At 41.2% G+C, this 27,307-nt stretch overlaps 1 protein-coding gene and 1 pseudogene across 1 annotated transcript; one reads left to right on the top strand and one right to left on the bottom strand.

Moving 5' to 3' along the window:
- Positions 1 to 12,447: 12,447 nt before the first annotated feature.
- On the bottom strand, positions 12,448 to 18,786 carry LOC140479351 (type I iodothyronine deiodinase-like; annotated as a pseudogene).
- Positions 18,787 to 18,788: 2 nt separating this feature from the next.
- Positions 18,789 to 27,281, top strand: LOC140479704 (intraflagellar transport protein 25 homolog). Its single transcript, XM_072573731.1, has 4 exons — positions 18,789 to 19,601; positions 23,944 to 24,012; positions 24,127 to 24,170; positions 26,652 to 27,281. The coding sequence occupies exons 1-4, from the start codon at positions 19,382 to 19,384 to the stop codon at positions 26,820 to 26,822; spliced, it is 504 nt and encodes a 167-aa protein (XP_072429832.1). The 5' UTR covers positions 18,789 to 19,381; the 3' UTR covers positions 26,823 to 27,281.
- Positions 27,282 to 27,307: the final 26 nt, after the last annotated feature.

Raw genomic sequence — 27,307 nt, 5'->3', positions numbered from 1 at the left:
AGGAGGAAGTGAGGACTGCAGATGCTGGAGATCAGAGTTGAGAGTGTGGTGCTAGAAAAGCACAGCATGTCAGACAGCATCCGAGGAGCAGGAGAATCGATGTTTTGAGCATAAGCCCTTCATCAGGAAACTTATGCCCGAAACATCGATTCTCCTGCTCCTCGGATGCTGTCTGACCTGCTGTGCTTTTCCAGTGCCACAGTCGGACTAATTCAAAAATAATGAGGTAAAAACAATGACTGCAGATGCTGGAAACCAGATTCTGGATTAGTGGTGCTGGAAGAGCACAGCAGTTCAGGCAGCATCCAAGGAGCTTTGAAATCGATGTTTCGGGCAAAAGCCCTTCAATGTCTATCTCAGCTTTGAATATTCTTAGTAACTAAATTTCAATAGTTTTCTAGTAAAGAATTCGACATATTCACAACTCTCAAGAAAAGAAATTCTTCATTGGTCCTAGAACGGACAATTTCCTACTGAGACTGTACCCTCTAGTCAGAGAGTAATATAAAGGAGAAAGCAACCTCACTACACTGACCCAGTCAACACCCCTAAGAATCTTAGGTCAGCTTTCATTCTTCTAACTCCAAATAGGACACACCCAACCTAATTCAAGAAAATTCTTCCATACCTAGGATCAACCTAGTGAACATTTCTCTAGATTATTTCCAATACCAGTGTATTTTTCCTTAGCTAAATGAATCAAAACTGTTCACAGTATCCCAGGTATGGACTGGCTAGTATTTTGTATAATTTGAGCAAGACTTCCCTATTTTTAAACTCCGTTCCCTTTGAAAAAAAGCCAACATTTCATTTAGTTTTGCGATCCTTACATTGATGGACCCCATATCTCTGTGCTGCAGCTTTCTCCATTTAAATAATACTCACTCTTCTCATCTTGTTATGCACCCTGGAGACATTTTTTCTACATTGTAATCCATCTGCCAAGTTTTTGTACACTCACTCAACTTGTCTTCATCCCTACCCTCTTCTCCTCACCACTTGCCTCCACACTTAGGTCTGACAAAAATAATAGAACATTCATTTCCCGCATCTAAGTCTATGTATTTAAATAATTGTCCCAGCATAGATCCATTTAGCACACCCTTAGTTACAAGTTGCCAATGATAATACCCACTTATCACAATTCTCTTTTCTATTACTTCGCCTATCCTCTGTCCATGCCAACACCAACACCATGGAGCTTTATCTTAAGTAGCCTTAAATGCGATACCCTACTGAATCCCTTTTGGGAATCTAAATATATTAGGTCAAATAGCTCACCCTTATTAATCTTGAATGTTACCTCCTCAAAATTCTAATACATTTGTCAGATATTATTTTCCTTGCATAAACATTTCAGTAAACATCTCTGGGACACATGCACCAAACAACCCCACCGTCCTGTGGCTGACAACTTCAACTCTCCCTCCCACTCCGCCAAGGACAGGCAAGACCTGGATCTCCACCACTGCCAAAACCAAGCCACCTGAACACTGGAAGAAGAACACCTCATCCATCTTGGCACCCTCCAACCACATGGCATCAATGTTGACTTCACCAGTTTTGTTACTGCTCCTCCTCATCCCAGATCCAACCCTCCAACTTGGCACCACCCTCTTGAACTGTCCTACTTGTCTGCTTCATCCTCCCCTCCAACCTACAGTTATCACCCCCCATCTGCATCTATCTATCGTCATTCCAGCTACCTTGCCCAACCCTCATCCCCTTCCTCCTATTTATCTCTCAACACCCTTCCTCCCTCCACATTCCTGATGAAGGGCTTTTGCCCGAAACATAGACTCTCCTGATCCTTGGATGCTGCCTGACCTGCTGTTTTTCCAGCACTACACTTTGACCCTTCATGAAATATGACGACTCTGCTTGTTTATGATACATTTCTATTACACATTTTATAACTGACTCTTAAAATTTTCCCAATGACAGATATTAAGCTAACTGTCCTATATTTTCTTTTTGTCTTCGTTCTTGAATGAAGATGTTACATTGGCAATTTTCCAAATCTCTAGGACTTTGTAGAATCTAAGGATTCTTAGAAGATTACTAATGCATTCAATATCACTGTAGCTTTACAATATGCAGAGGAACCTCTACTATCTGAATGAGATGGGCAGGCAGTATTCAGTTAAGATAATTGATTATTCACATAATTGATTCAATGCCTCTCCTCTGGGGTCTGGAGTTTTCTGAAGTTTCCTTTTTCCTCGCTCTGCCTGCCTTGCTCCCTCTCTCTGTCATAAGGTTTGTTTCTGAGCAGACACACACTTGTTTGGAAGGGACCTGCAACATTGCTGAAGTCTCTCCCTGCTGTTGCTTCACTTCAATGGGGATTGACAGAGTCAGCACTTGCTAAGTCCGCTCCCCGTTCAGGAGACTAGGCAGCAGCACACGGCGCAACAGCACCCCACCCTCCCCCCACAAGAGGGTGGGGGCAGGAGATCAGTCATTTGGAGATGGTGCCTGGGCTCCCATCAATGTCCAGGACTGTTCTTGGCAGTAGTTCAGTAAGCCGAATTCACTTTTAATCCTTGTAAACAAAAGATGCAATCAGCGTTGCTAACACCTTTGATATAATGTTTCTATTGGGACCTTGAGATCTTCTGATTATCTGAATTTCGGATAATCAAGGTTCCTCTCTATGAATGAGGGAAAATGAATGTTTTGTCAAGCTTGTAGATGACAAAAATATATGGGGAGGCAAGTGAGTAGTGTACAGTAATAAAGACGTGTAATCTTTAGCTATTGCCTTCAGTATTCTAGGAAATCCAAGGGACACAATGGGCATTTAGCCCCATTAGGTTCCCCAGTACGTTTTCCTCACTGATAGTAATTTTCTCCACATTCTTACCCCTTGATTTAGTATTTTTTGAATTATATTGGTATCCTCCATCATGAAGACTGATGCAAAAGCTATCTATGCAACTTGTCATTTTTTTCATTCCCCACTACTTCCTCAACCTCCTTTTCTTCAGAGCCTTTGTTTAGTTTGGTATCTCTCTTCCTTTCTATCTAATTGAAGCAGCTCTTTTTGTTACTTATTCGTTTGCCCTGCTCATTTTCTCCCTTTTTTGACGGTCTTTTGTTGGTTTTTAAAACTTTCCCAATCCTCTAGTTTACCAGTAGTCTTTTGTAACATTGCATCAAATTGAAAAGGGGAAAAAAACAATCCTTAACTTTCTAACTCAACTTCATTCTCCTGCCTTCTCTCTTGATTCATAGAACATAGAATGTTGCAGCGTAGTACAGGCCCTTTGGCCTTCCATGTTGCGCTGACCTGTGAAGTTAATCTGATGCCCATCTAGCCAACACAATTTCATTATCATCCATATGTATGTCCAATGCCCATTTAAATGCCCTTAACATTGGCGAGTGTACTACTGTTGTAGGCAGGCCGTTCCATGCCCCTACTATTCTCTAAGAAACTATCTTTAATATCTGTCCTAAATCTATCACCCCTCAATTTAAAGCTATAGCCTTCATATTAGCCTTCACCATCCAAGGAAAAAGGATCTCTCTGTCCATCCTATCTAACCCTTGATTATCTTATACATCTTGATTAAGTCACCTCTCAACCTTCTTCTCTCCAACAAAAACAGCCTCAGTTCCTGCAGCCTTTCCTCGTAAGACCTTCCTTCCATACCAGGCGACATCCAAGTGAGTCTCCTCTAATCCCTTTCCAAAGCTTCCACATCCTTCTTATGATGTGGTGACAAGAACTGTACGCAATACTCCAGGTGTGGCCTTACCAATGTCTTCTACAGCTGAAGCATGACCATGTGCCTCCGAAACTCAATCCCCCTACCGATAAACACCAACACACCTCTATCAACCTGGGTGGCAACTTTCAGGGATTTATGCACCTGGACACAGATCTCTGTTCATCTATACTGCCAAGAATTTTACCATTAGTCCAGTAATCTGCATTCCTGTTACTTCTTCTGAAGTGAACTACCTCACTTTGCTGCATTAAACTCCATTTGCCAGCTCTGCACATTATCTATGTCCCTCTGTAACCACAACATCCTTTGGCACTATCCACAACGCTGCCTAGCTTAGTGTCATCCGCAACTTTATTAACACACCCTCTACGTCAATATCCAGATCATTTATAAAACTGACAAACAGCAGTAGCCCCAAAGCAGATCCTTGTGGCACATCACTAGTAACTGAGCTCCAGGATGAACATTTTCCATCAACCACCACCCTGCCTTCTTTCAGCTAGCCAATTTCTGATCCAATTCGCGAAATCACCTTCAATTCCGAAACTCCATATTTTGTGCAATAGCCTACCATGCAGAACCTTATCAAACACCTTACCAAACATCTTACCAAAGTCTATATACACCACATCAACCGCTTTACCTTCAACCTATTTTGTTACCTTCTCAAAACTCAAAAGATTAGTTAGGCACGACCAACACTTCACAAAACTCTGTTGACTATCCCTAATCAAGTTATTCCTTTCGAGATAATTATAAATCCTCTCTCTCACAACCTTTTCCAATACCTTCCCCACAACTGAAGTAAGGCACACTGGCTTATAGTTCCCAGGGTTGGCCCGACTCCCCTTCTTGAACAAGGGAACAACATTTGCTATCCTCCAGTCTTTTGGCACTAGATAAAGATCAAAGTCAACGGCTCTGCAATCTCCTCCCTGGCGTCTTAGAGAATCAGAGGATAAATCCCATCCGGCCTAGAGGTCTTATGCGTTTTCAGATCTTATAAAATTTCTAAAACCTCCTCTTTGTCAACTGCAATTCCATCTAATATAGTAGCCTGCATCTCCTTGACATTGGTCATTGAGAAAATGTTAGAGTCAATTATAAAGAATGTAATAACAGAGCATTTACTAATGAAGAACCTGTCTGTCTTAAATAACTTGGCCTCCACAACTTTCAGCAGAAATGTGTTCCACAGATTCACCACCCTCTGGCTGTAGAAAATTCTGTCAGTTTGAAGGGTCAGCTCTTCAGTCTGAGATTGTGCGCTTGGGTTCTAGAGTATTCTACTCGCGAAAACATATTTTCCATGTTCACTCTATCTAGGTCTCTCAGTATTCTGTAAAATTCAATGAGACCTCCCCTCATCCTTCTAAACTCCATAGAGTCCAGATTTATCCTCATTGGACAAGCCCTTCATTCTTGAAAACCTCATCTGGACCCCCTCCAACACTACACATCCTTCCTTAGACTGGTGACCCAAAACAATATTCTAAATACAGTTTGTACACAGCCTTATACAGTCTCAGCAGTACAACACCGCTCTTGTATTCTAACCCTCTCAAAAATTAATGTTAACATGGCATTTGGGCTCCTAACTGCCAACTGAACCTGCATGTTAACATTAAGGGAATTCTGAACCAGTATCCCAAGACTCTGTGCTTCAGATTTCCAAAGCTTTTTTCCCACTTAGATATTGTCTACACCTCTATTTTTCCTATCAAAGTGCATAACTTCACACATTCTCACATTGTATTACATTTTTCACTTCTTTGCTCTCCTAGCTTGTTAACTCCTCTGTTGCATCCCCACTTCCTCAACACTATCTGTCTCTCCACATGTCTAACCTCAATTGGTTTATTCCCTCCCTAGTATCATTCTTCCTAAATGGGATTTTTCTTTACTGACAGTCAAACTGTTTTCTTAAACATCTGCTATTGTTCATCAAGCATCTTTTCTGTTAAATCGCTGCCTTCATTCCTTTGAAATTATCTTATTTAAGTTTACCACAGTTGTTTCCAAAAGTTTGTCACTCTCAAACTGAATGCAAAACTTTACCATACTATGGTCACTGTTTCCTCAGAGAGCTTTTATTCTGAGGTAATTTACTAAATTTGCTTTATTACATATTACCAGACCCAAAATGATCTGATCTCTGGTTGGATTCACAACATGTTGCTTTAAGAAACTCTCCTGAATACACTGAATGCTTTCTTATGGCTACCCCTGCCAGTTTGATTTTCACAATCCACATGAAAAGTCACCCAGAAAAGGCCAGAAATAAGCATTTTGTCACAGACAAGGCCAGATAAGGCAAGAGATAAACAAGAGTAATGGGCGCCGGTCTTAGAAAAGTGGGAGATGTAAACAGGGGAGGAGCAATGGGAGGAGGGAAGAGGAACGAATTATATAAATATTGTGTACTCGTTAAACACGGTGTGTGTGTGACTATTTTGTAAATAGACACCACACCCCTTTTGCAAGAGCATAATAAGCGATACTACTGATTCAGATCTTGTCTCGGACTGAAATTATTGAAGTGAGTGAGCTTCGTTTCTCACAACTGGGGGCTATCCGGGGATATTCTTCCATTGCTAAGGAGGAGGGGGGGGGGGGGAGTGGCTGGCCCTGAACACTGGGAAGACGTGTCCCGTTCCTGATTGAGGAGCGGTCTCATGTCCCGGTTTGGTCCATTCCCTTGGGCGACTGATACAAATCCCACAAGAGAGACACCTGAATCAGACAGTGAAAGGAGGTTGACAGAAAATACGGCAAAAAGAGCCAGGCAACTCTGTGCACAGGCCAAGGTAAGAAAATTTACTTTTAAGTACAGCCTTGGTGGCCGGGATTGAGTTTTAGTAGTGAATAAGGGACTAACGAAGGAACTCAATATGGGGTGTACCGTGGGTAAGGAAAAAGCCTCCGGGAAAACAAAAGAAAAAGGCAATGGAAATGGAGGCGGGGTCTCTTACAACACACCTCCAGAAAGTCTGTTGGGCAGGATGTTGTGGAATTGGAAAAATAATACTTGTACAAGGGAAAGAGATAGGAAAAAGATGACTAAATATTGTTGCTTTGTATGGACTAAGGAATCCATTCTTTGTCCCGCTGTTTTCTGGCCAAAGTACGGGTTGGAAGACGACTGGGTTTGTAAATATTTGAATTTATATGTCACCGAAAAACAGCCTTACAGTCAGGAGGAATCAGATTATGCTTCAAGTCAGAAGGAATAGTAGCTGGAGGACTACTGAGAGTACACTTTGTAACTAAATCATGGCCAGACATCCAGAAAAATATTCAAAAGATAGAGGGGTGAAGCGAGGAGCACTTAGAGGTGTTGTTGTTGGGAGCTCAAAGTAAGTGTCTGTGGGATACAGTGTGCGAGAGAGAAAGAGAGAGAGAGAGAAAAGAGCTGTACAGCTATTGGAAAGTTTAACCCTTTGTGATTTGGTTTGAATGCACATTTGTTTGTTGGTGATTGAATGTTTGTGCTTTATTCCCTGGTGCTTGAGTTCCAGGACAATTTTGAATCTGATTTTTATTATGGAAATTTAACATGATTTCTTTTAAGGTTAAGGATTCTATAGTGATTATGAAATGATATGTTAACTCCTGTTCTTTTTACAGGTCATGACTGCCTTACTATCAGTTTCTAACTAATCTCTTTTATCCTTACATAAAAGTGATTTACGGAGGACAGTGAAATTTTAGTTCAACATGAGATTGTAATATAAAAAAAAAAGATCCTATGGTTAATATCTGTGACCTTGGATTTGGACATTGTTCATGCATTAGAAGTTTTTTTTTAAACTTGAACAGACAAATCCTTTTAAGGCAGCTCTGATTATTTCACGACCTATAGCATTGTAAAAAGCAATGATTAGTCAGGACTACTTAAGAAAACTAATTTTGGATTTAAATTAAGGAACTAAAACTGGGTAATTATAGTGGATTTCAAAGTTGGGAATTGTATGCATTTTACATTGTAAATATTGAATACTGAATAAATGAATTTATAATATATAAATACATATTTACAAGTTAGGAACAGGCTTTAAAGTTAGACAAGCATAAATTAATGAATTGGTATTTGAAGTTATAGGGAAGAAATATTGCAATATTTCTTAAAAAACAAATTATTGGGTGATGAAGAATGGCCATTAGGTGGCCCTAAAGCTGTTCAATTGGTTAAATCGGGTCAGCAATTGATCTGGCAACGTAACATGAGAAGTAGAAACAAAAATAATGCTAGCTCACGGTTGATGAGATAATAAAGAAAAGGACAAAACTAAAAGGAGAAAGAAACTGGAATGGTCGGGGAGGAGATGTTAAGGGGTCTGGTGGACAGGAACGAGGATCGAAGTGGAAATCCCCACAGGCAGGATGTTGTTACTGTGAAAGGGCAGGTCACTTTAAGAGTGCCCAGATCTGAAAAAGGAAGTAAAGGCAGTACTGTTTATGAACCTTGATGAAAAATAGGGGTGTCAGGGGTTCCTGCCCCCGGGGACCCACCACGAACCCTTGATAAATTTAACGGTGGGACTTTATAAAGAGGACGTAGTTTTCCTAGTCGATACAGGGGCAGCAAGGTCATCCTTAAAATTTAAGCCCAAGGCAGCAGGAACGAAAGAGTTAATTGGATTATGGCGACAGTTTTGTGATGAGAGGTACGAAGGATCAGTTTTGTGCTCATGACAAGATACTGCCACCAAATTGAGGATTGAATTAACTGCAAATGGTGCTATGAAATCTGTTGAGGGTCTTAAAAATGAATGTGCTCGAGCAAAACAATTACAGAAACAGAATGAGAAGTCCCAAGTGACTGGTAAACAAACAGAACTGCGCAATTACAGTTTTAAAAATGTTTTGGTCATTTGTTGCGTTTCCACCCTGAATTACAGATAATGATTTTTATATTTATATAATACATAATTAATAATTAACATTTATAATAAATCGATTGTGCTAGCCTGAATCAATATTATTTGGCAGGATCCCTTCACATATTCTCAGTGACCTGTCATATTGATTCATGGTTAATTTAAAACATGACTGCATTAATTCATTGTTAGTTAAAGAATGGAAAGCTACATTACTGGCTGATGAGGTAACTAAAGAAGCAGCCCTGAATCCACAGGAAGTGGTGGTTTATTCCTTAATACCTACTGTCCCAGGTCCTCGGGAAGCTCCTATCTCTGGCCACTGCCAATCCCAAAAACTAAAGATTTGTTCTTTAAGAAGTATATACTGGGCTTGTCCTCCTCTTTGTTTTTCCTCAGGAAACAGGGTTTATTGGCACAGACTCCGCCCCTGTTCATCCGATTCGACTGGGAGATTGGGTCTTAGTAAAATCATGGACAGAGACTAAATTGCAACCTGACTGGGAAGGGCCGTACCAGGCTCTTTTGATTACTGGGAGAAAGTGAGGACTGCAGATGCTGGAGATCAGAGCTGAAAGTGTGTTGCTGGAAAAGCGCAGCAGGTCAGGCAGCATCCAAGGAGCAGGAGAATCGACATTTCGGGCATGATTCCTGAAGAAGGGCTCATGCCCGAAACGTCGATTCTCCTGCTCCTTGGATGCTGTCTGACCTGCTGCGCTTTTCCAGCAACACATTTTCAGCTCTTTTGACCACTGAAACAGCGATAAGAATGGTGGGGAAAGGTTGGACTCACTACACTCGGATCAAAGGGCTAGTGGATTCTCCAGTTGAGGAAGTCATATGGATAGCCGAATCAATGGAAGAACCACTGAAACTCAGGCTAAAGAGACCTTGAGTAACTGATTACACAGTGGCGACGCGAGCGCGGGATTATTTCTGTAGGATTGTATATTAAGTCCTTTGGTGCTTCAGCACGATTTTTAGAATGCTTGGGATGCTTAGAGTTATGATACTAGCTCTTAGTATTGGGATTTTGTCAAACATTATTTTCATATATGGGGATGTAGATAATCAGAGACAGTACAGCAGCTCAAAGATACATCTCAAGTCCTTTGGGGATGGTCTCGGGGATAGTACTTGGTATAATCGTTTCGTCACAGTACACCGGGCCCCCTTCCGATCAGCTCTCGATTGTCCCGATAAAGAGTGTAACCCAATATACCTAACGATAAAGAAAACCGCATGGCACGATGCAACTCTGGAGGGGGGGAGCTATGATATACAATTAGATGAAACATTTGAGATAGGAATGAAAACAAACAGGAATGATTTCTCAGGCTGTTGTTTTCGAAATAGTGTAGGACAGGGAAAACGGACAGAACTACTGGATAATAAGGTACAGCCTTTCACCCCTCCTGATGACCTTAAAGTAGTAAAAATTATAGAGGTGAAGGACTTGGAACTGAAATAGAAACTGGATGTGGGGATGCAAATGCCTGGGTTGTATGGGTAAAGTTACTGTAAAAAGTCTGAACAAGAGCAATTGCTATGCATGTGCCTCCGGTAGACCAGTGACCTAGGTGGTTCCCCTTCCGCTTGGGTGGAAGAGAGACAGGAAGGGCATGAAATGTATGATAGCCCTGTACCAGGATGAAACTGCATGGAATGATAGGAACTGTACCTCCCTATCTCTGCTGTTCCCTCCCTTGGAGAAGACAGACTTAAAAGCACCCCCCTATGTTTTCAGCCACAGATGGAAATCACACGTCGTGTGTGCGTAGACGAAGTACAAATCGGTCCAGAGACTTGGGGGAGCTGAAATTATGTACAGAGATTAAGAGTGTCACCGAAATGGACAAGGGAGGGAACTACTCAGCACTAAAGGTTCCCCGAGTGGATCTGTGGTGGTACTGTGGAGGCAAAATATTGAGACCCACCCTACCTCCAGAGTAGAGAGGGATATGTGCAATTGTACAATTGGCAATTCCATTTACCCTGGCATTTGAGAAGGAAAAGATTGTAGAGAAAAAGGGAAGGAGTAAGAGATCACTGTTAGACACCTTTTTCGATGGCAGGATTTATCTAGACTCTATAGGAGTTCCAAGATGGGTACCTGATGAGTTCAAGGCTCATAATCAGATTGCAGCAGGCTTTGAGTCAGCTCTCTTCTGGTGGGTAACAATTAATAAAAATGTAGATTGGATAAATACATTTTCTATAATCGACAGTGATTTATAAATTATATAAGAGATGTGGTTAAAGGAATATCAGAGCAGCTTGATGCGACAAGTAGGATGTTCAAAGTCTGTGAGAGGATTTGTAGCTCGGGTGCTCGTTGTTGTGGTTCTGTTCGCCGAGCTGGAAATTTGTGTTGCAGACGTTTCGTCCCCTGTCTAGGTGACATCCTCAGTGCTTGGGAGCCTCCTGTGAAGCGCTTCTGTGGGGTTTCCTCTGGCATTTATAATGGTTTGAATCTGCCGCTTCCAGTTGTCAGTTCCAGCTGTCCATTGCAGTGGTCAGTATATTGGGTCCAGGTCGATGTACTTACTGATTGAAATCTGTGGATGAGTACCATGCCTCTGGGAATTCCCTGGCTGTTCTCTGTTTGGCTTGTCCTATAATAGTAGTAATAGTATAATAATAGTAATAGTACTACTATTATAGGACAAGCCAAACAGAACAGCCAGGGAATTCCTAGAGGCATGGCACTCATCCATAGATTCAATCAATAAGCACATCGACCTGGACCCAATATACCGACCATTGCAGCGGACAGCTGGAACTGACAACCGGAAGCGGCAGATTCAAACCACTACAAATGCCGGAGGAAAGATCACAGAAGCGCTTCATAGGAGGCTCCCAGGCACTGAGGATGGCACCTAGACAGGGGATGAAACGTCTGCAACACAAATTCCCAGCTCGGCAAACAGAACCACAACAAGTAGGATGGTATGGGAAAATAGAATGGCCCTTGATATGATCCTAGCAGAAAAAGGGTGTGTGTGTGTGATGTTAGGAGGAAGCTGTTGTACCTTTATTCCTAATAACACTGCACCTGATGATTCAATTACTCGGGCCTTAAGGGGATTGACTACCTTAGTAGAGGAACTGGCTGAGAATTCAGAAGTAGACACATCTCTCATGGTTTGGGAAATGGAAGGGGGTGGTGATCTCCATCCTTACTTCCCTGATAGTAGTAGCCGGGATATTGGTAGCCATTGGCTGTTGCATCATACACTGTATACGAGGGCTCACCCAAAGACTGATTGAGACAGCCCGAATGAAACAAATGCCCCTAAAGAGCAATCGGAGAGAAGGGCTCTACCTGTTAAACAATAAAGGAATATGTAACCTCGGGGAGATTTCCAAAAAAAGAGAAATTTTGGTAAGATGCTCGTCAATTTGGAAGCGACATATAAGAAAAATGCAGAAGGTAACAAATGATAATTAAAGAAAAAAGGGGGAAATTGTGGGATATAGGTAAAACAGTGTTACTTCTGCAATCATAAAATGCTTATACAGGTAAATGAACTCACACCAGAGTATAATTGTTTCAGCCAAGAGCTGAGTTAACAAGAATGAAAACTCTGTGAAGGAAATATATAATTGTTTTTGTATTAGCTAAAATGTGCATACAAGAATGAAATGTGCCTGCAAACATTGGTAGATGTTACAGACAAATAGATAAGGTGCTGTGTGGGTGTAGGTTAAGTCAGAAATGCTTATACAAACAGTAGTTATTAGCATCTGTTTCCCACTTCTGCAAAGACAAAAACAAACCTCAATTAAAAGGTCATAAGGCTCAATATGGATGAGGAATGGGAGGAAATGTTACAAGTAAGGGAAAGAGATGGTAGTGAAGGAGGGTATACCTAACAATGGACCACAGCAGGATATGGTCAAACGGCCTTGTGAGGCCAGAAATAAGCATTTTGTCACAGACAAGGCAAGAGATAAACAAGAGTAATGGGCGCCGGTCTTAGAGAAGTGGGAGATGTAAACAGGGGAGGAGCAAATGGAGGAGGGAAGAGGAACGAATTATATAAAGATTGTATACTCGTTAAACAAGGTGTGTGTGTGACTATTTTGTAAATAGACACCACACCCCTCTTGCAAGAGCGTAATAAGCGATAATACTGCTTCAGATCTTGTCTCGGACTGAAATTATTGAAGTGAGTGAGCTTCGTTTCTCACAAAATCTTGTAAATGATTTTGTCATTGAGCACCACATACAGTCTTTCTGGCATAGCTGCATATTTGACACAAGTTATGTCCACTACCACTGGACATTGTGCCTTCTCATTTAGCAATAGCCTTGCTGCAACCAATCGCTCACTTAAATCCTGATGCTGTTTGACATCCACATTGTTTTTAAAAGCCCAGCCATCTAGAAAAAAAATAGAAACTTTGGCAAAAATTGAAGAGATTGCATCATACCTGTCATTTTGCTGTAAATGATATGGAAAACTGCAACTTTTCAAATTGGGAATGAGTAGAATTAGTCAAGCTTGACAGAAAACAAAACACCAGACTCTATTTACGTAAACAGAAATCAAAACAGATTACATTTAATCTGATAAAAAAAACTAGGCAAAGGCCTGAATACATTCCACTGGAGACCATAATGATTGATAGTGTCAAAAGACATTTGGATAAATACATGAATAAGAAATATTTGGAAGGATATGGGCCAAGCACAGGCAGGTGGGAGTATTTTAATTTGGGATTATGGGTGGCATGGACTGGTTGGACTGAAGGGTCTATAAAGCAATTAAGCAGTGGTACAGGTAACACCAAGCTTTGCTTTACATTTTCTCATGGAATTCATCGCTCGTGTGTAGTATTTATTCAAAAGGTAATCACAGCTAACCTTACACATCCAACACTTGCAATTTCCAACTGGTTCAATTGTTATTAAATCAGACAGAAAATCCTACTGACTTACATAAACCAGCTTCAGCCGTGATGGACTAGCCAGCAGTCTGGGACTGGAACCTGGGGCATTGTAGAATCATTTACTACCTAGTCTTGGGTAAAGATGCGAGATAAAAATTTGATAAGGATTAGCAAATTCAAAAGTTTTTTTGTACCTGTGGCATGAGTCTCTGGTATGTAGACAATAAGGAAATCAGCTACAGATGTAAAATCTTCAACAAGCTGCTTGAACTCAACAAACCCTTTACTTTTTGTCATTTACATAAATGATTTGGATGCGAGCATAAGAGGTACAGTTAGTAAGTTTACAGATGACACCAAAATTGGAGGTGTAGTGGACAGTGAAGAGGGTTGCCTCAGATTACAACAGGCTCTTGAACAGATAGGCCAATGGGCTGAGAAGTGGCAGATGGAGTTTAATTCAGATAACGGCGAGGTGCTGCATTTTGGGAAAGCAAATCTTAGCAGGACTTATACACTTAATGGTAAGGTCCTAGGGAGTGTTGCTGAACAAAGAGACCTTGGAGTGCAGGTTCATAGCTCCTTAAAAGTGGAGTCGTAGGTAGATAGGATAGTGAAGAAGGCGTTTGGTATGCTTTCCTTTATTGGTCAGAGTATTGAGTACAGGAGTTGGGAGGTCATGTTGCAGCTGTACAGGACATTGGTTAGGCCACTGTTGGAATATTGCATGCAATTTTGGTCTCCTTCCTATCGGAAAGATGTTGTGAAACTTGAAAGGGTTCAGAAAAGTTTTACAAGGGTTGGAAGATCTGAGCTACAGGGAGAGCCTAAACAGGCTGGGGCTGTTTTATCTGGAGCATCGGAGGCTGAGGGGTGACCTTATAGAGGTTTACAAAATTATGAGGGGTATGGATAGGATAAATAGACAAAGTCTTTTCCCTGGGGTTGGGGAATCCAGAACTAGAGGGCATAGGTTTAGGGTGAGAGGGGAAAGATATAAAAGAGACCTAAGTGGCAACCTTTTCACGCAGAGGATGGTATGTGCATGGAATGAGCTGCCAGAGGATGTGGTGGAGGCTGATATAATTGCAGCACTTAAGAGGCATTTGGATGGATATATGAATAGGAAGGGTTTGGAGGGATATGGGATGGGTGCTGGCAGGTGGGACTAGATTGGGTTGGGATGTCTGGTCGACATGGACGGGTTGGACTGAAGGGTCTGTTTCTATGCTGTGCATCACTATGACTCTATGACTCTAAACTTGAAAAGAAATGGGGGTCAGGAGCAGCTGCCAAAATTCAAGATCCGTGGTCTGTTGTCTCGAGAGAGAGAGAGAGAGAGAGAAAATAAAATCTATGAGTGTTGATACATACAATGGATAGAGTTAAAAGTTTAACTTAGCAAGAATATAAAAACTGTTCCTTAACCTGATGAAGGAGCAGCACTCCAAAAGCTTGAGATTTAAAAATCATTGTTGGACGATAACCTGGTCTTGTGTGGTTTCTGACAAAAAAATATAATGGTCAGTTAGCATGTTCCAAGGTTGCTGTTTTCAAACCACCTTCACTCATCTGCTCTCTGTCCTGAACATGAGCAACCGCTCCTTCTGAAAGTTGTTTTGGGATGGTTTTCTTCTGAATTTCCATTGAACATATGCAATGAGAGAGAGGTTGCTGAGTTTACTAAACAAAGACTATCAGTGTGGATAAACATTTACTGATGGGTACTCAGAATTATGCACAAACATTTACCATGTAATGCAATAGGCAGTGAAAGGTTAACAAGCATCAGGCAGACTAAAGCACATCTTTGGTCATTCACCTAGCTGATGGTTCTCCAGGTCAGCTAATATTTATCTGAGCCCCTCAGAACAGTCCATGCTGCAGAGTCATGCATTACTTGGGATGAACCTTGGCAAAAATCACTGTCTTTTCCTGGACATGCTTTGCAATAGGCACATTCCTAGAAATGGATGACAGTTATTGTCCCCAGCACAGCCGCCTCAAGGGTAAGAGGGCTGAGATTCCAGACATACAGCAGTCTCTTTTATAGATCTGGTTATCAGGCTTTCTACCAAATGACTTTTGACAGACTGCTCAAGGAAGCATTTGACAGGATCCACCATGTCTTTTTCTCAGAGCTGCTAAGATGTTATGTACAGACCACTTACAGTCAAAGGCATTCTTCTGCATAATCATTTCCACAAGGAACAGATGGTACAACATGATCCTCCAGATTAGAGCATCCTGTTCAACAGTGGGAACAGACCTTTCAAGCAGCCCTCTGCAAACAGCCACACTAGGTGTGCACTGTGACTTATGCACAGCTTATTGTAATGATATACAAAACAGGAGGACAATGAAGTTGAACATGCTGCCTCCCTATATATAGCATTACATGCTTGATCATTCAGTGCCAGTGAAACATTGCACCCTGTTTATTGGCATAATTTCCCAATGTTAGTGTTATTACAAATGACATTCCTCAAAGGCAGTGCCACCTTATTACCCAAGATGGAAGATAGAGAGAGGCACACTTGTGTGAACTATTTACCTTATATATTCACGTAAAGGTCAATCTCATGCAAACTTCGGCCATAAAAACAAATCCTCAAGTAGTGAGTGACCATAACTTTTAGCAAAAAAATCCAAACTTTATGTATGTGCCGCTGACTCACTGCTGAAATCAAACTCACCTGGTGCAAAGCTTCTTGATAGAAATATAGAATAAAACACCATTGAAGGCAACTGTTCAGCTGCTCACATCTGTGCACGCCAGCATGTAATGTAATGGTCATTACCCTACTGGTATCACATTAACAGAGCAACATAGCATCAAGTCAGAACAACAGCCACACAGTCCAGTTCAAACTTAAAGTCCTTGAGCTTGCAAACAAGACACCATTGAATTCTCTATTTGCTGCACAAGGTATCAAAAGGAGAATATTAGAGATTGGAGAAAGCTCTCTCTACAACTTAGCGAATACCCAAAAATAAATATGCAATCAGAGGAGTGCCTAACATGTGGCAGTTTTAGGGGTTGTAGTTGCAAAAGTGGTCGATGAAAATCATTAGATAGTTCCTTGAGAAACTAACTGAATTCCGATCTAAAACAAGCAAATTAAGCACTGCAGATTTCAAAGCCAGCTCTGGATGGTACATGAGTTTGAAGAGAAACAGTTTAGTTTTTACTGAGACAGATGACCAAGATTCCACCAAAATTAAAGACAGGCTCATCATATTTCAATCGTTTATAATCAAATTTCCAACTAGTCAAATGATGAACGAAGTATAGGGAAAGCACTGTTTGTGAAGTGAACTGATCATGAAAATAGTATGTATGTTCAAAATTGTGCATACATTCAATGGAAATTCAGAAGAAAACCATCCCAAAACAACTTTCAGAAGGAGTGGTTGCTCATGTTCAGGACAGAGAGCAGATGAGTGAAGGCGGTTTGAAACAAAACTCAGGAAAGTTAAGTTTCTGACAAAGAAGGTTCTGTAGGGGAGACGGTCTCATCTACGATGTGCTCAGTTTCAGCCCCTTATGAAGTTATTGATTGTTTTCAGACTGATGTTAACTTGCAAAACAATCTGGGGTGTTTAGGGTGTAGGTTTGTTCACTGAGCTGTAGATTTGATATCCAGACGTTTCATTACCTGGCTCGGTAACGTCATCAGTGGCAACCTCCAAGTGAAGCAAAGCTGTTGTCTCCTGCTTTCTATTTATATGTTTGTCCTAGATGGGGTTCCTGGGGTTTGTGGTGATGTCATTTCCTGTTTGTTTTCTGAGGGGGTTGATAGATGGTATCTAGAGCTATGTGAACAGGAAATGACATCACCATAAACCCCAGGAACCCCATCCAGGACAAACATGTAAATAGAAAGCAGGAGACAACAACTTCGCTTGATTTGGAGGTTGCCACTGATGATGTTACCGAGCCAGGTAATGAAACGTCTGGATATCAAACCTACAGCTCAGCGAGCAAACCTACACCCTCAACATCAACCTGAGCTACAAACCTTGCAAAAATCTGGGGTGTACTTGGTTCAGAAATTGAATAGATGGTTGATTTTACGGACTTTAATACATAATATTATTTTCTCTGCTTCAAAAGAATAAAGTTATAAATCTCAACACCAGGTTGTGCAACTCTTAACTTTGTCCACCCCAGTCCAATACCAGCACCTCTACATCATTAAAAAGCTGGATCTGAAATTTTTTTGTCTCTCGGCAAATAAATCCATGGCATTTGTTTTCCAAGAATTAGATTAACTTCATAAAGCTAGGACACAAATTAAAGAACCATAGAGGTTATTTATAAATAAAAACACTTCATCCATTTGCGCTACTTTTGGGATTTGTGCTAACAATCTCCAAACCTAGCAACTCTGACAAAGCGAAATGAAGGTACACAGCACATTTAACTTCTCCAAAAAACATTACTCGGCTTATACCCGAAATATCGATTTTCCTGCTCCTCGGATGCTGCCTGACCTGCTGTACTTTTCTAGCACCGCACTGTCAATGTGTAGAAGGTCAGCCTTGCTACCCGATTACAAATTTTGATTTTAGAAATTCGATATTTACGTTAATGTGTATTGCATGTACAGTCTGCACAAAACTAAATTCTTCAGAAGGAACAATGGAACACACTTACAAAAGTTACGTTCGGTCCACGTAAAGCTTAAATTTTAACTGGAAGATCGTTAAAGTATCCCAAAAATATCTGAAAGATTTTCGGATTTTCTCACAATCATCTCCAAATTTACCATCCAGGAATTCAGTTACATTTTAAACCAAAAGGGGGAAGTCCATAAATCCCATAGCCCAGAACCTATTACTGCTAGCAATTTAATTCTTACTGTTGCCCTAATGTTAACGGTTTAATTAATAGTGTTAGATACATTTCGCAAAATCGAGTAGTTTATGTTCTTTATTCTCCAAATCGGTGACCCATGTGTTGGGAGCGGGATAACCTTTGAAAGCATCAGCGCCACAATTCATGATTAAGTTTTGCATTATGACTTTGAGAAAGCGAAAGCTGAAGAACGTTGACCCCAGTCATAGAAATGTACAGCATGGAAACAGAATGTGGGGTTTTGTGACATGGTGGTTTTCAATCCTATTTTCAGCACGAACTTCTTCACCATCTCGGGAAAGAGGTGGACCAAGATTTTGCCGACGGACACACAAAGACAAGCCACAAGCAGCTGGACCAATGACGCCAGGCAGCTAACCACTTTCCACAAATACACAGCTAGCTTCTCCATGACTGCGGAGAAACTACTGCTCCTGCTCTCCATCCTTCTCCTCTTATTGCTCCCTCTCCTCTGGAATATTGCGTACAGTTCTGGTCACCGCATCATAGGATGTGGACGCTTTGGAAAGGTTTCAGAAGAGGTTTACTCAGATGTTGCCTGGTATGGAGGGAAGGTCTTACCAGTAAAGGCTGAGGGACTTGAGGCTGTTTTCGTTAGAAAGAAGAAGGTTGAGAGGCGACTTAATTGAGACACAAGATAATCAGAGGGTTAGATAGGTTGGACAGTAAGAGTCTTTTTCCTAGGATGGCAGTGGCTAGCACAGGGACATAGCTTTAAATTGACGAGTGATAGATATAGGACAGATGTCAGAGGTAGTTTCTTTACTCAGAGTAGTAGGGGCATGGAATGCACTGCCTGCAACAGAAGTAGACTTGCCAACTTTAAGGGCATTTAAATGGTCACTGGATAGGCATATGGACGAGAATGGAATAGTGTAGGTTAGATGGGCTTCAGATTGTTGCGCCGACCTGTGAAACCATTGAGGGCTGAAGGGCCTGTACTGCACGGTTATGTTCTATGATATCACAATTAAGGTGCTATACAAATGCAAGTTGTTTCCATCTTGGCTTCTGCAAGGACTGACTATGTGACACTAATAAGACATAGAAAAAAATGGATAAACAAAAATGCTAAGTCTCATTGTACTTCTGCTAACTGTAATACGGAAACATTTTGGATTACAACAGGAATGTTCCCACAAGAATTTATCCTCGTTTTTGCTAATCTTATAAAAATTAGTTCAATGAAAATTCACTGTTACAATGGTGCAAGATTTTTTGCTGCATTTTAATCACTTTATTTGAATAGGCAAATTATTTACTGTGATAAACAGGATATTTTACCGAAAAACAACAAATGCTGGAGATAATAGCATGCTAGAAAGCATCCATGGAGAAAGAGCAAGCTAACATTTTGAATCTAGATGAGTCTTCATCAGGTTGTGATCTCTCTCCAAGGAAGCTGTCTGACCTGTTGTAATCTCCAACATGTGTTGTTTTCAGTTCAGCTTCCAGCACCTGCAGCAATTTGTTCCGATTTTACCTAGTTCTGTATGTGTCCAAAGAATAAAATGCAATGAGCAGTGGTTCTGAATTATTCATGAACTTTAACAAAATTTAATGCATTTGGCATCATGAATACATATTCAAGATAATTCAAGGTGGCTGCGACCCAGCAAGTCCGAGTCTGTAGTGCTCTGCCTAAGACTCGGGCGAAGTGGGGCACCCGTCTTCACTTCACCCTTTAAATCATTTAAAATAGCTTTTGCCCAGCGTAATCAGTCATTTTACATCAAACTTGGATAGTTTGGTGTTGCTTTTAAAATGACTAAGGGCTAAATCTCCCACAGCTCGCAACAGGCAGGGACCCCTCCCCCACCCCCTCCCACAGCAGGCAGAGACATCTGCGGCCGCCTGGGGGAACTTACCTGCAGAGGCGAGCCTGATCGCCGGGATCGCCAAACTCCAAGAGAAGATCGACGCTTTTATTGAGGAGTCCCAGTCCAGGTGGGAGGCAATCTCGGTCATGCTGCAGAAGCATGACTAAGAAATCGAAAAACTTGAGCAGCGCTTCGGAGTGGCAGAGCAACGAGCCGCGGCCTCGGAGACTGCTGCTGAGTCACCCATGGGTCAGGTCCGGTCTGGCTCTTGAGCAGCGAATCCAGACCCTGGAGGATTAGGGATGATGGGATAGGCTCCCGATATTGGCGTATGGATCCCTTCTTATTGAAGGATTGCAAATTTATAAAATACTTTTCACAGGAATTCAAAACCTTCTGGGAAATTAATTCAGGTACAGCCAGTAACCCATCGATGAAATGGGAGACCACTAAGGCATATGCGCGAGGCCTGGTCATCTCATATTCTGCGACCCAGAAAAGAGAAAAGGCAGAGCAACAGTGCCTGCTCGAGGCCCACTTGAAGGCAGCCGAGACAGTGTATGTTGACAGGCCCTCCATTACTAAGCTACAAAGGATCACAGCCGTTAGGGCAGCCTTGAATACCACACTTACGCAAACAGCGAAGAGGGAAATATTATTTGCAAAGCAGAGATTATTTGAATATGGCAACAAGCCTGGCAGATACCTAGCATACCTTACTGGAAAGAAAAAGGCTTCTCAAGCCATTACATCCATTAGAGAAAGTGCTGGTACCTTGACTTGTGATTGTAAAAAGATCAATACAATCTTTAGAAAGTTATATTTTGAACGTTATAAATCGCAGGACTGTGAGGATAGAACTGAGAAGATGGAACCCTTCTTTAAAAATTTGGCCCTTCCGGGCTTAATCTCAGAGCAGGTGTCGATCTTGAATGCCCTCCTGACAACCCAGGAAGTACTCGACGCGGTTAGACAGCTTCAGAGTGGCAAAGTGCTTGGACGAGACAGATTCCAGGTTGAGTTCTATAAAAAAATTTATAGGGGAACTGGCCAGGCCACTCAAATATGTACAATTATTCACATAGTCAGGGCTGCCTCCCACCTTCGTTGAGAGAAGCAAATCTCTCTCTTATTCTTAAAAAGGGAAAGACCCAGAAGATTGCTCATCATATTAGATCCATATCCTTGATAAATGTGGATTTCAAAATTCTTTCTAAAATGTTAGCAATAAGACTGGAGAGGGTCTTACCATACATCATAAAAGACGACCAGATGAGGTTTATAAAGGGCCACAGATCAACTAATAATATTAGAAGGGTCTTAAATATGATGCAAGCCTGGCAACAGGGAATAATACCAGGTTTAATTGTCTCCTTGGATGTAGAGAAGGCATTTCATCGTGTAGAATGGCCATATCTTTTTTATACTGGAAAGGTTCGGTGTTGGAGAGGTATTTACGAAATGGGTTTCAGTTTTATATAATGATCCCAAAGCAGGTGTGATCACCAATGGTTTAGGTTTGGATAGCTTTAGTGTTGGCAGGGGTTGTCATCAGGGGTGTCCTCTTTCACCATTATTATTCACGCTAGTGATTGAACCATTAGCGGAAGCTATATGAACTGACCCTAACATAATGGCTCTGAGGGTTGGACCAGGCAAACATAAAACCACTCTATACAGACGATGTCCTCCTCTTTTTAAGTGATCCTTTGATATCCGTGCCCCGGATATTCAAGTGATCAATCTATTTGGTATGTTCTCAGGCTATAAAATCAATTTTGTGAAATCTGAGGCCAAGCCATTGGGAGGTCTTGCCAATATATCAAATTTACTGGACAGGTCTTGCTTTCCCTTTCGGTGGTCACTAGAAGATTTTCTGTACTTAGGTATTTTTATCACCCCAGTATTTGGTCAGCTGTATAAAGCCAATTTTGTGCACTTAGAGAAAATAAGACAGGACCTTCAACGCTGGAGAGATCTCCCAATATCCTGGTAAGGCAGAGTAGCCCAAGTTAAGATGAATATTCTACCTCGTCTTCTATATCCTATGAGTATGGTCCTCCGATGCTGCCGAGACAGATGTTACATAAAGGAGCCGAGCCAGCCGTAGAGATTATTTGGAATCATAGACAACCCCTTATCAAATTAGAAAAGCTGCAGCTTCCACAAGCAAGGGGAGGATTGGACTTTCCAGACTTTAGGAGGTATCAATTGAGCTCTTTATTATCTTATGTAGCTGATTGATTGTGGGTCGCAAGAGACCCAATCTGGTTATTGAGACCTCCCAAGCAAAATGTCCCCATATCAATCTTTTATTTATGGACGAGAGCTATTATGAACTATTGTAAAAACCCTATTGTATTAAATACAATTAAAGCCTGGAGGATAATGCGACAAGATGAGGGTTACCTGCAAAAAACCTCCCCTTATATGCCTATGCTGGGTGCATCAGGATTTCAGCCAGGGATGATAGATGCTATTGTTAAAACTTTAAAGTCCAGAGGTATCTCCTGCTTGGGAGACCTGTTCCATGGGGAGGTTATGATGTCCTTTGAGCAGTTGCACCAGAAGTTTGGAGTGCCCAACAGGGACCTTTCTCGCTATTTCCAAATACAAGACTATATACAAAAGAAGACCACACTGATAATTAACCCCTACAAATTGGATAGAGTGCTATGGCTGATGGAGCCCCCTTCAGTCAGTACTCTTTATCACTCATTACTCTTTATCACTCATTATATAATAAGGTATCGAAGGACATGGAACAATTATTTACAACCTGGCATAAAGAATTAGGGTTGAAAGTCTCCTTAGAAATGTGGGAGGACATCTGGGAGTATGCCAGAAAGATCTCTATTTGTAATAGAACTCAGGCTATTCAATTAAAGAAACTCTACAGGGCTCATATGGCACCTGAATGACTTGCAAAATTCAAGGCAGGAGCATCCCCAATGTGTCCTAAATGTAAAATAGACAATGTATGAGAATGCCAACTTCTATGAACATGCCATAAGATCTGCAGGTATTGGGAAATAGTAGCCAATGCCTTGACAGAGATCTTGGGTATGGAGATTAGATTGGATTCTGTGTCCCTGCTTTTGAGCTGCTTCAGATTTTCCCTCCCTGGATGCATACAGGAGGAAATTATTTACCACTCTTTCCTTTTGTGCAAGAAAAAATATCTTAGTGAATTGGGTAGCTGAAGGCCCTCCAGGAGTCCGAACTGGCACAGGTTAATCATGGAATATATCCCCCTTTGACTTCCTCACAAATATGGTGCAAAGAACAAAATTATTTTATAAAACACAACAGCCCTTTTTGAACTATATCGACAGGTATTTCAGCCACACTGTCCAGGGCTTTTGTCTAGTGGTGTAATGGTTCTGGGCAGTTCAGGGAACCCTGGGGAGGAGAAAACCCATATTTATAACTAGGAGTTAGGTTTTTTTTCCCTCTTTCTTTTTGGTTATTATTTAATTTTATATTGGTGTTTATACTTGTTTGAATTACTTTTGTAATTTTGTAAAAAAATCTTAAAATTTTTTCAATAAATACCTTTTAAAAATGAATACATTCAATTTTCAAATATATTTTCTCTATATATTTCAGTGTAAATACGAGTAAACATTGAACTATATTGCCAAGTTTATGAGAATAAAGCAATTCACCAGCTACTCAATTAAAAATCTTCCAAAAAAAATAAGTATCTTTTTGATGTGCGATTCCAGTGCGCAGCCTTGGTATTGAGAGAAGTATAGCAGGAGAACCTGTAGATTTCGAACCAATGACCAACACCGGTAAGTGCATTCAACAAATATTTTGATGATATCAGCAACATTGTTGTGGAAAATAATGGCTTCTGTTCCATTTCATTTGATGGCTTGCATCCTGTGGTGCTGTCTTTTTACCAGAACTTGAGCACTCTGAGGAACAGCTTCAAGTAGAGGAATTTACAGTAAGTAAATTTTGCAAAAAGTTGAGGTAACATATTAGTTATAGGCAAAAGTGAGGACTGCAGATGCTGGAAACCAGAGTTTAGATTAGATTACTTACAGTGTGGAAACAGGCCCTTCGGCCCAACAAGTCCACACCGACCTGCTGAAGCGTATACCACCAAGACCCATACTTCTACATTTACCCCTTCACCTAACACTACAGGCAATTTAGCATGGCCAATTCACCTGACCTGCACATTTTTGGATTGTGGGAGGAAACCGGAGCACCCGGGAGGAAACCCACACAGACACGGGGAGAATGTGCAAACTCCACACAGAGAGTCGCCTGAGGAGGGAATTGAACCCGGGTCTTTAGTGTTGTGAGACAGCAGTGTTAACCACTGTTCCATTCACATTAGAGCGGTGCTGGAAAAGCACAGGTCAGGCAGCATCCGAAGACCTTTTTCCTCTCCTCTTTCCCCCCCCTTTGCTACCCTTCTCCCCTGTTTTTCCATTTTGCCTCTGCTTCATCCACTCCCCCCTATATATTTTGTTACATAGCACTGGCTTCAGCATTGGTCATTCACAGCTCCTAATCTCCCTATGCATCCGAAGATGCTACCTGACCTGCTGTGCTTTTCCAGCACCACTCTGATCTGAAATCATTATAGGTCAATTCCTCCCCAAATGGAGTGAATGGTGTTATAGTGATTTGATTTCCCCATCCACTGCAGTTCTTGATCTCTGTGGTGCTGTTGCAGCAAGCTTCTGAGTGAAGGACAATCACTTTCCCATGTTGGAAATTGGGGGCAATTCAAATAATGTTGTACGCATACACATTACTAAATTTAACCAGCTAGTTCAAAATAGTATTCATTATTTTGGGAGTGCAAGGTGCACTGCAACCTAGTTCGGTAAGTAAAGTAACAAAAACAATTCACTGGTCAAAAATGGGTGGAGGCTTGAATTAATTATAAATACCAGCATAGACTGATTTGACCAAATGGTCTGTACCTCTTATTTCTCGATTGTCTCTTTCTCACTCCCCACTTTCTCATCACCTTTTTCCTCTCCTCTTCCCCCTTTGCTACCCATCTCCCCTGTTTTCCATTTTGCCTCTGCTTCATCCATCCCCCCCCCCCATATTTTGTCACACAGCACTGGCTCCAGTCTTGGTCATTCACAGCTCCTAACCTCCCTATAATCTCTCTATGCACTGTCATTATCACCTCTTTATTGCTACTGGAGCCATGATTCCCCTGCTCTCAGCCTAGTATAAATACCTCCAGATTTCTCACATTTTTTAGCTTTGACAAAGGGTCAGTTACACTTGAAACGTCAGCTCTTTTTTCTCCTTACAGATACTGCCAGGCCTGCTGAGATTTTCTAGTATTTTCCCTTTTGGTTTCAGATTCCAGCATCTGCAGTAATTTGCTTTTGACCAAATGGTCTGTTTCTTGCTGTACTGGTAACATCAATGCCACACAAATATCAGGCAACGGTTTCTCCAACGGAGATAATCTAACCATTGTCCCTTGACATTCCATAGCATTACCTTTGCTTCACATTGAGAAACCTCCATATTATGTGGCATTATCAGAGTTAAATGGGACAGACCTTGAACAGATCTAGCAACAAGTCTGGCCATTCATGAGGTGCTATGGGCAATCATAGCAGCAGAATCATACTCCAACACGATATGCAATCTCATGGTCCAGCAAACCCCCACTCAGCTATTACCATCAAGATAGGGGACCAGCCCTGGTTCAAAGGAAAGTGCAGGAACAGCACCAGGCATACCTAAAAATGAGTTGTCAACCTGATGAAACTGACTATTTGTGTACCAAACTGCATAAGCAGTTAATTATAGACAGAACAAAACGATCACACAAGCAATGGATGACTCTAAGCTCTGCTGTCCTGCAACATCAAATTGAGAGTAGAAAATTAAACAATTCAGAGGAGGAGCATCTACGAATATTCCCATCCACAATGATGGCAGAGTTCAGCATATCAGTGCAAAAGATAAGGTAGAAGCATTCACTGTAATCTCCAACCTGAAGTGCTGAGTGGATGATCCATCTTAGCCTCCTCCATTGTGCCCCAGCATCACAGATGCCAGTCTTCAGCCAATCCGATTCACTTCACGATATCTAGAAATGGTTGGAGACACCGGATACTGCAAAGATTCTGGGCCCGGACAACATTTTGGCAATAGTATTGAAGAGTCCATTAGTGAACCAAATTGCTGTCAGCAATTGACATGGTTACATGGTTACCGTTAGGCTAGCTTTTTATTGAATTTAAATTTCACAATCTGCCAAGGTGCCATTCAAACCCAGAACATTAAGCCTGGTATCCTGGTTTATGAGTCCAGTGACATGAGTTAAGGAATCACATTATATCATGGAATCTAGAAAATTGTATTGTAACTTAGTAGTGTGCTTACCATTTCTAAAAAAAAAAGGAGTGAGAATTATCAAATTATATTCTCTATATAGCAGGATGGAACTAGAGCTACACATCTACGATTGGTCATAAAGTCTGGTTTTGATCACTGTCTGTACACAAGGTTACAGTGGAAGGTGCAGAGGAAGATGCCTGAGTCTACATTGCACACGGTCATTAACAAGACTTTATATGGAACACTGATGTTGAGAAAATTTACCTAGTGTACATACTTCTGCAGTATATTTGTTATAAACCATACATATTGGATTGTTATTTTTGCAAATAAATTATTTTGGTTTTGTAAGTCCCTGCAATCTTCATTGTTAACTCCTGAAAGTACTTGGTTAACATCTGAATGAACCATCAGAACCAGTGCAAGATCTTCCTCTTGCACTGTTCAAGGGTCTTTCTCTGGTACGTGATCATTCTCTGACATAAGTCACTTCTGGACCTACTGTCAGTATTTGCAAAGTGCTTTATTACTGTCCAGTCTCTTACATCATTCTGCCATTCCACAGCCCTTATTTAATGGTCATTCCTGAGGTTTGAACCAATACAGGGAGAAAATTTCAATCTTTAGAATGAAGGCATGTCAATTTACTTATAGTTATGACTTGGATATTAAAACCATGTGGACCATTACCTGAAAGGGAATTAGTTAGTTAAATTGTATTTTTCCACTTAAGTCTTTTGAAAGTTTTTACTC

Source organism: Chiloscyllium punctatum, chromosome 7 (genome assembly GCF_047496795.1).
Source record: "Chiloscyllium punctatum isolate Juve2018m chromosome 7, sChiPun1.3, whole genome shotgun sequence".
NCBI lineage: Eukaryota > Metazoa > Chordata > Chondrichthyes > Orectolobiformes > Hemiscylliidae > Chiloscyllium > Chiloscyllium punctatum.
Note: the sequence above shows the minus strand (reverse complement) of the source record. Positions and strands in the feature narration are given on the sequence as shown.